Source organism: Alligator sinensis, unplaced genomic scaffold (assembly GCF_000455745.1).
Source record: "Alligator sinensis unplaced genomic scaffold, ASM45574v1 scaffold488_1, whole genome shotgun sequence".
NCBI classification, from domain to species: domain Eukaryota; kingdom Metazoa; phylum Chordata; order Crocodylia; family Alligatoridae; genus Alligator; species Alligator sinensis.
Window position 1 is genome coordinate 487242 of NW_005842970.1, and position 9645 is coordinate 496886.

Here is a 9645-nt window from a genome sequence, read left to right on the forward strand (position 1 = left end):
GGAGTTGTTGAAGCTCCGTGGGTTCGATAAATTAAACCTCTGTTGCCTTCTTAAGGAAAAAGCTGGGTTCGTATGGATCAGCAGCGCTTAGAGATCCTCACGCTCCTTTCCCGAACTCCACGTGCTTTCTTTTTCTCTCTCCGATTTGGGCGGAAACCACCCAAGCCTTTTGTACGGCTAGCAAGCCAATAGCTAGCCACCACATGTGCCTACATTAAGACTGGCCAATAATGTGGCGCGAATCCTAATACAAATGGCAGGGACTCCTTGCATCATGCATTACTATAATGCAAAAGAAATGCACTATGCAAAGAAAGCTACAGAACTGGCAGGAAAAGCTCCTGCACGCGGGTTCTCTGTTGCAGCAGAACACTCCACCGTGCAAAAGGGCTTCAATTTGGCGGGAACATGATTTAGCGATGCCGAAGCACACACAAACAAGAAAAACCACAACTTTGGGTTGTGACACATCCCATCTCCGTCCAGGTGGTTTAAAAATATATGATCAAATGTCTGGAATTTTGGTCAGCTCAGCTCTGAAGTTGTTCCCTGCACTTCTTGGCTTGCCCTAGCAAGGAGCTACTTGGGGCTGGGTGGAGCGGGGGAGGGCAACTGGAGACAGGGTGCACACACACGGGGCCGGCATGTACTTGTCAGGGGGGTGGGAGCAGCTCCACAGCTGCAGACAGGTAAGTCTGTGGGGAGGGGTCAGAGAACCAGGGATTGGGGACTGTTGGGGGGGGCAGGGGAAGGGGGGGTGAAGGTGCCTGCCCCTCCAGCTCCGGGGGAGGGGCAGGGGGCTACATGTTAGGAGTGAAGGGCACCAGCAGGGCTGGGGTGGCTATGGCTTGGGAGTGAAAGGCACCAGAATGGGTAGGGGCAGGGAACTGGCATCACTTAGCCCCACAATTATATACCCCCGATCCCCCCATGCAACGGGTGTCCTCTTTTTTGGAACTGGAAATATGGTTATACTAAAGTATAAACATAAGTCTTTGCAGGTTTGTAACCTTAGGGTGGAATCCTGGCCTTATTTAATTCAGTGGCAAACAGACTGATTGAAATAAGACTTTTTGGGGGGGGGGCTTTAACCGAAAACAACACTTACTGTTTAAATCTGAGGTTGAAAGTCTGTGTTTAGGAGCTTTATACAACTCCATAACAAACTCACATGCATAACATCACTGAGTGCACATTATTCAAGTCAGGAAAATTACTTAACTTTTATGGACATCAACTAAGATTAAATGTACCAATTCAAAGAGATTTCTATATTTTTGTAGTTGCCTTATTTAATTAAATGAATACACTGGTAAATCAGTATTGCACATTTAAGTTAATGAGTACTTTGTCACAATAGTGGTTAATTCACATTTGAATTCAACACATTTTTAGAGCGACTAAAATTATATCTTACTTACATTACAAGATGAGTCATTATATTGAAAACCATCTAATAAAAGGTTGCATCATTAATGCATCATTAACTTCACACCTACTAATATAAGCTATGCAGGAAGAAACAGATCTTTCTTTAAGCCTGGTGACTGAAGAGAAAGACCTGCAGAGCCTATTCGAATGAAATCCTTTTAAGTGGGAGACAATTCCATTTTTCCAATTGCTGCAATAATCTTAAAACTGAAAATAAACTATAGGTCAGACTTCCTGCTGTAGTATAGTTTTCTTTAAAGTCCATGGAATTACATTAGCCAAATATTTCCACCTTGTATCTTTATATTGACACAGAAGAGTAGAGCTGCAGCAAATTATTCTACTCATTAAAAGTCCACAGACATCATCACTAATATGAAGCAATATCATTGTAAACCTAGCTCCATAAAAATCCTCCCATTCTATAGAGAAGGGCTGTCCTTTTTCTTACAGAAACTTTAATTAATGATGAAGGGCAGGAGGAATGTTGAAAGGCTAGGACTACTACTAGGTACTTCTCACTTTCATCTGTGCCTGCATCCACAAGTCAGTAAAGACTGTTTAACAATACCTTTGGACACCATGAAATCCACACTGCATTTTGGAAGAGGGTACATAAGGGTTGGAGGAACCCAAAATAACTTTAAATAATATTACTGATCTAACAGACTACCTCTCTAACACAGACCCAGACATAGATATGGGTGAACTGGGCAGCTGCCCAGGGCCCAGACAGAAAGGAGGACCAAAAATGAAAAAAAAAAAATTACAATTGCAAAAAAAAAATAATAATATTGAGCATATACGCGACTAGCAATGTTATCAATTGAAAATGAACTATTTAAAGACATTGATATCATAGATGTGATAAAGACTTTTGCAACAAAAAAAATCATTATCCCTGGTAAAGGGGGGCCCGATACTAAAAGTGTACTCAGGGCCGCCAGAAGTCTAGGTATAGCACTACTCTGACACAATAGTGTATATGTGGTTAATGGTAAACTTGGACTTCAAATGCATATATAAATATGTACTGAATTTTTGGGTGTGGAGAAAAACAAAGCTTTACAATGTTGTCAGAGAGCATAAATAAGTGTATCTTGCATATACTGACCAGAAATAGAAATTTCCCAAAATGTTTAGATACAAATTCATAGCTCATTCTTCTCCTCGAGTTGGAAAAAGTCTCACTGAGCTAAAATTCTTTACCTTACAAGAATCCTTCATGCCACAGATGATGTTGTTCTTGACCACTTCTTTAACAGGTTCTTGTTCCAGAGACATAAACTGGTGACCATCTTCTCTCAAATAAGGTACCTCTAAGAAACTATATTTCTTTTTCTGAGCAATTTCAGCTTTTAACTCCTCCTTTTCTTTTGCTAAGTCTTGGTTCATTTTTTTCAGAACACTCAGTTCCTTCATTGTAGTCTCCAGCTGGAGTCTCAGTTGCCTCCCTTCCTCCCGGGCTTTATTCCTTTCTACTCTAACTTTACTCCATTTCTCCCGCCAGTTGGCAGTGCAGTCTGACCACCAACGCATGGTTTTCTCCATTTGGGCTGCTCTAGACTTGATTTCTTCCAGTTCTCGAATTCGTAGCTCTTCAGAAATCCCCCAATCATTGCTGCTATTAATATGCACACAAGGATGATGAGATGAGTAAGGATAGGATCTTTCAGATGGCAAACTTGAGTCACAGGAAATACCAGTCCCCTGGCCAATTCCCAGCAGTTCATAAGTCTGTCTTTGTTGGGTCCTGAAAATCTCTGTCTCTTCATCTAATTTAGGGACTGAGTCTAGATCCATGTTTCAATTCTTATTTAGATTTCACCTCTGAAACAGAGAAAATAATATGTCTGAAAATAGTTAAGTACTTTTTTGCAGTAGCTTCAGTTTCAATGAATTTCAAAAACACAAGTTTAAAAAATAAATATTTAATAATTTTCTCCTACTTGAGCTTTGAGTAAAGTATAAGTGCCCATCAGATAGCCCATAGGCAAACTGTTTGGTGCATCAAAGTATCAAAAATCCTTGGAAACTAAAGAACTTATTTAAAAGAAGCTTTCTACCTTTAGCATATTACTAAATTGAAGCCAGTATATAAAGTGTGGAACAGATGAGAAATTCCCTAAAACCAAAGTATACCTCATGGCAAGTTGTAGTCCACAGAGTATTATTTCACCCTGAAGTCGAGGTCCTTATTAACATTTTTAGCTGAATAAAGTCTCCAAATTTAGCCCTGTAAAGTAATAATTAAATTAACTACCTAACCAATTCTGGATGTCATCTTTTGTTTCTTAAGGCAAATTATTGCTTATATACTGAGTGGCATTTGCCTGTCCCAACTATAAGAGCAGTCTGCGGAATTTCTCTTCCCATTTCTCTTTCAGAGAGCATAAACTGCTATACAGTAATTTACAGAGCATGGCATACTCCCTGTCTAGCAAATTTCATTCTGCTAGCACACACAAGTGAAAAACAAAATTAAGGAATATTTAGAGAGAAGATTCTAACTATCTACATCAACTCATGGGCTGGGGGAAGGGGAGGGGGTTAATAGCAGCCTCTAAGAACTTACTCCTACTCCCATCCCTACTCAACATTAACATCCTGTTTTATATTTTAAATGCATGTGACAATCTTGCCATACTAACAGAAGATTAAATGTTTCTGCAGTCTAACATCCAGTTTTTTCAGTAGTTCATCTGGTGCGGTTATGTTAATTTTAAAATGAATGCACTGACCTGAAACACAACCTAAATGAAAGAGTCTAGCAAACAAGATACATACGTACCATTTCAGCTTTTAATAATTCAAATGACTAATATATGGTGTGTGGTGGGGAGGGAGGGTGAGGTGCCATTATCCTTTGTTTTTGATTTATGCTAATTAAATTAGAAGCTTTGAAATTCTTGGTCATGAATCACATGAACCAGTTGTTTGCAGCCACCATTTTCAGTTGGTACAATTCTTTGCAGAATATTTACAACACTGCTTGACATTTATTATTAGAGGTTTCACACTTTGTTTTAACAAAGATGCCATCTGGACTTCTCTAATAGTCCTTTTTTTGGACTGACTGCACTTCAAAGCTAAGACAATTACTCTCAAAGACAACTTTAGATTAGTCCTGTTAAGAGCTGAAGTGGTTAATAACACTGGGCATGTCTACACATACCACTATGGAACCACTGTTACAGTAACAGCCTCTATTGAGCCATGTGCACCACACATGGTTATTTTTTGGCACTATGTCACCATAGCGATGTGCTATAATGGGGGAGTTCATCACTATGGCGATATAACTGCAGCATCATGGGTTTTGCTTGTGAATGCTATGTTGCCATAGCACATTGCTACCGTGACATAATGTCATGTAGACGCACCCACTGTGTGGTATGTTGTTATTTTAAATTTTGCTTTGTTGCACTAAAATCTGCTTCCTGAGGACAAAACTAGGTCTAAATATGATGCAATAATTTACATTTATATTTTTTGAAGTGGCTGATAAAATAGCTTTGTTCTATAATTTTTGCTACTATCCTGAACAGAAATTGCTTATTATTAGTATATTGATCATTATCAATCAAGCTCTGGATCACAGTTCCATTTTGCCAGGCATCTTATAAAATATTATTAAATATGAATCCCAGAAGTTTTGCAAGGAAAACAAATGAACCCTGACAAGGGGAAAACAAATTCACAGTAAGATAGAACATATTTTGTCCACAGACTATATGAGTGGAACAAAACAGGTCCACAAGTCTGGTATCTAACTAGAAAAGATTCTAAAATGTTATGAAAGTCCTGCAGAAACACAGGAAAGCTCACAGACATGGAAGTCTCCAAAGATCTAAACAGACTGTAAGAAAAAAACAAACACAAAAAGTGCAACATAACAATTTTTCAAGATATGTGGGTGCTATAACTTGGACCAGCATTAAATGGTCTTTGTATGAGTTAGATGTGCTCTGTGGATGCTTAAAAGACAAAGCTGCTCCAGGAGCCTAGGTAAAATTTAGGTACCTATGGCCCTGCTTTATGCATTACAGGTGTTGTGCAATTAACTGGTTAATTGCACAATTACCTTGATACCAGCTATACATGCAAAGCAGCTTTCACACAATAAAAAGTTCCAACTAGCTATAAAGTTAGACATTGAAAATGTGTACTAATTTTATAGCTGGTTGTGTTCGAGCTTTAATTTGCATGTGTAGCAGGGTCTCCCCTGAGGCGAGAAGCCCTGTTAGCTATGGGCCTCAGCCACAGGGGTGAACCTTGCCCAAGTAGTTCCACAGACTTCCAGGATGTGGGGATTGCCACAGCAGTGATCTCCTAGGAGAGGGTGGTGGTGCATGGGGTGCCCCAGCATCTGGGAGCTCCTCAGCTAAGGGGGGTCCCAGTTGCAAGAACTTGCTTCTTGCTGGTGCAGAGACAGTCCCAGGTTGGGCTCCCCCTGCACCAGTAATAATGTATAATGGGAACTAATGCACAATTCCACAGTCGCCCATCCCGCCATGCACATGTGGTATTGCAGGATGCGCAACTGTGTGAATCACTCATTGGATCCTATAGCCCCTTTACCTGCATGTGTAGTGGGCCAGTGCGCTCAGCAGCTTATATGCCTTAGCTGGAATGCTCCTGAGCATACTCTTTCTCTCTGCAAAAACAGAAGTGTTCAAGTGCACTTTTTTTTTGTAGATACTGAATATGGGTTGATCTGGATCACTTTCTGTGACTTGGGCAGTTAATTTATCCTCAAGGCCCTTTTAGGCATCCAATTAACAGATTCAGATTTGCGTATGTTCAGAAACAGCAACCAATTATGCAGAATGTTGACTGTTCTCTCTCTCCCATGGAAGCTTTTACTATTTTACTTTTATAAAAGAAATCTATGCTAAAAAAGAACCAAGTATATTATTTGTAGTGAATATATGTGTTTGATCTTTGTATACAAAAATCACAGAATGAAATTAAGAATGAAAAGCTATGCCATTCAGCATCAGAAACAGTGATAAGGGCAAAAGTTAGAGGTGGTGTAAAATAAGACAAGAACGTAATAGCGTTTCATAACTATTTCAGTGAAACGGTAAGTCCCCATCCCACCTCCTCTGAAGGACTCAGAAAGAGAGGAGAACAGGAACACCCTGAAACTTAAGCTCTTTTATCACTAACTATATGCACCAGATTGGTAATGGAGACCATCTATGCACTGCTGATTTAAAAAGGAGTGGAAGATTATGTAAAAGGATTTATATTTCCAATCAAAAATGGATGTTCAGTAAATAAAGACTTGGAGTCACTTTATAGAAGAGGCAAAAATATGGTCCCCAAGTATATAAATGAAACCAGGACAACAGCCAAGAGAAATAGGACTGAATTCATTCTCCCCATTATATATAATTGATTCCCCAATTTAGAATATAAATGGAATACATTTAACTGCCTGCTTCTCCCATGATACTCAATATTTCCTCGAGATGAGTTCAGCTGACAACTCGGGTGATCTAGAGCTCAGGGATCACCCACATGATTCAGAGCAGCACTGAACCTGTCATCTACCCAATACTGTATGACAGAAAAACAAAAGCAAAGAGAAAGAAGGGAGCATTCCAAGCTGTAAGAAAATTAATAGATTTTTATGTTAAGTAAATAGGTGGTTGCTGTACTATATGCTATAGCAGAAAAGAAAACACTGGAGATGGACCCAAGCTGTCAAGCGAAAAAACAGACTCTGAAACCTGGGCTGCTTAAGTTCACAGAAGTGCAAGTTCTGAGGCTCCCATCTGGGCGCATCTTTAATCTCTCCTTCTAGAATTGAAAAAAAACAAAACAAATCCAGTACATACAGGTTCAATTTCAATTTGCTTCTCTGCCTGATCTGTGACTTTAATTGTTGACTTGATTAGCCAACATCTCAGGTGAGTGTCTTGACCGCTGGCTACTCTGGGGTAGGTCTCTCTCTGGTTTCTACAGAAATGGAAATATCTTGGTTTGGTCCCAACATGCATTTTTTTATCTCACCATTTCACATTTCATAAGGCAAAAAACTTGCTTCCTGATCATCTCCATGCAAACAGTAGTTGAAAGACAACTACTTAAGACCAGATGTTTTTGTCCTATGCTGTCTCCTTTGCACACATACAGCTGGAATGTAAGCAGGAAACCCATGTATGAGAAGATAGGCAAAATGGAATTTAAAAAAAATAGCAAAAAGAAAGCATAACCTTCCAAACTCAAATGCTGAAACCCCCCTGCTATTCACAGTAATAGCATCAAGCTATCCAGCCACTCTCAGCCCAGCTGAGGTGTCAGTACTCTCTCATCGTCTTTCCTTCTGTTCTATTACACAACTCAACAGGGAGACCTCGAGACTGCTTTCTGTCACTTAAGACTAAGGAAATATTTCTATGACAAGGAGTCATGCAACAAAATCAACCTGCTAAAAGGCCAGACCCATACACAGCACAACCCCCTCCCCCCAACAGCTCCTAGACAGTACCCGAGAGTCACAGCCCCACTATGGACTTGTATATAAACTGTTTCCACCTCTGCACTCACTTTGAGATTGCCAAAAAAAGAACATCACTTATGTTAGAAACTCAGTCCTGTGAAATGGAAAGCCATACTCAATCGTAAAAACAATCTTGATATTATCATACAACAGGCTGATAAGAGAACAACTTTTGACATGGATAAAGCAGCATCAAACAAGAAACTCTTTAAAAGAATTAATACTTCAACCTCCTAGGAACCTTGGCCAGGCAACTATTGCTTACTACCCAAGATCCACAAAATCTGGCAACCCAGAAAGCCCCTGACATTGGCACAATTATGGAAGGAGTTTCTAGTTATATTACCTCTATCCTATTCCGATATGCCACTAGAGCTGCCATTTGAAAGACACCATGATTTTTTTAAGAAACCAGGCTCCATTGACAAGTTTCTAGCTAATACTATATTAACTACCATGGGTGTCATACTCCTGTACACCAAAATCCCTCTTGGGGTGGACTGCAAGGTATAAAGAATATTATCCCTGTTGAGTAGGGCCCTACTGAATTTGCAGTAGAAGTGGGCTGCGCAGAACTCCTTTAATCTTGCAGGTTTCCCTGCATCCCCTCTCCCCTGTTGCTGACTGGCTGAGGATCCCAAGTGGCTCTGCTGTTTGCTGTTGACCGGCCAGGAAGTAAAAACAGCACCACATTTAAAACACAGTTTTCGCCTCCCTGCCAATCAGGAACAAGTGGCATGACCCCTCCACCATCCAGAAGGGGAGGGGGTGAATGGGGGAACCTGCAAGATAAAGTAGCTACTGCACATCCCACTTCCACTGTGAATTTGGTAGGGCCCTACTGATGAGGACATTACTTCTGCTTCCATGGCACTCTCCTGCTTTGTCCTTACACAACTATTTCAGATTTCAGAGTAGGTTCCTAGGCACCAAAACTTTAAAAATGAACCTGAACGTTAAATTGTGGAGTAAGAAATCATCCACAGACTGAATTGTGTTGGATGGTTTAAAAACAGAGACTACAGATTTTTACCCATTACCTGAATTAGCTTCTGTGACCTTTTTTGTTCTTATGGATTTATTACTTGTTTGCCTCTCCCAGTACAACTGCCCTATTTCCCCCCTTTCCACCTTCCCCTATCCATTTTTTTTTTGATAACTGCTCTGTGCATGTCCTCTCACAGCATGTGATGAAATGAGCTCAGGCTCATGAAAGCTCACATTATACATCTCTAATTTAGTTAGTTTATAGGGCGCATCCAGATGAGTGTGCATGTGCCTCTTGCAGCATCTCAAACCCCTTTGAGACACTGCAAGAGGCATGTGCAGGAACAAAAACATTACAGCAGGAGCAGGAGAACAAGCAGGAAGCTGGAGACAGCCCCTGAAGATGCTCATTCTCCAGGCTCCTACTTGTTCCCCTGCTCATCTCCTGAGGCTGGAGATGAGCAGGGGAATGAGCAGGAGGCTGGAGACACCAGGGGAATGTCTCCCTGTTCGTCTCCAGTCTCCTGCTCATCTCTAGCCTCCCGAGGCTGGAGACAACCAGGAGAATGAGCAGAGGGCTGGAGACAAGCAGGAGGCTGGAGACAAGCCCCTGGAAATGAGCTGGAGACTTCCCCTGCTCTCTTCAGCCTTCTGCTCCTTCTCTGCTACTGCCAGGGAGTGTGTGTGTGTGTGTGGGGGGGGGGAAATGAACGGGG

General features: G+C 40.9%; 1 protein-coding gene across 4 annotated transcripts in view; it reads right to left on the reverse strand.

Moving 5' to 3' along the window:
- The window catches only part of CCDC102B (coiled-coil domain containing 102B), a 420613-nt gene that overhangs the window by 387984 nt on the left and 22984 nt on the right, over window positions 1-9645 (reverse strand). For all 4 annotated transcript variants that reach the window (XM_025192829.1, XM_025192830.1, XM_014526198.2 and 1 more), the window contains one exon: window positions 2641-3261. In XM_025192829.1, coding sequence (XP_025048614.1) covers window positions 2641-3234 — 594 coding nt within the window. In that variant the 5' untranslated portion in view covers window positions 3235-3261. The remainder of the gene's footprint in view (window positions 1-2640; window positions 3262-9645) is intronic.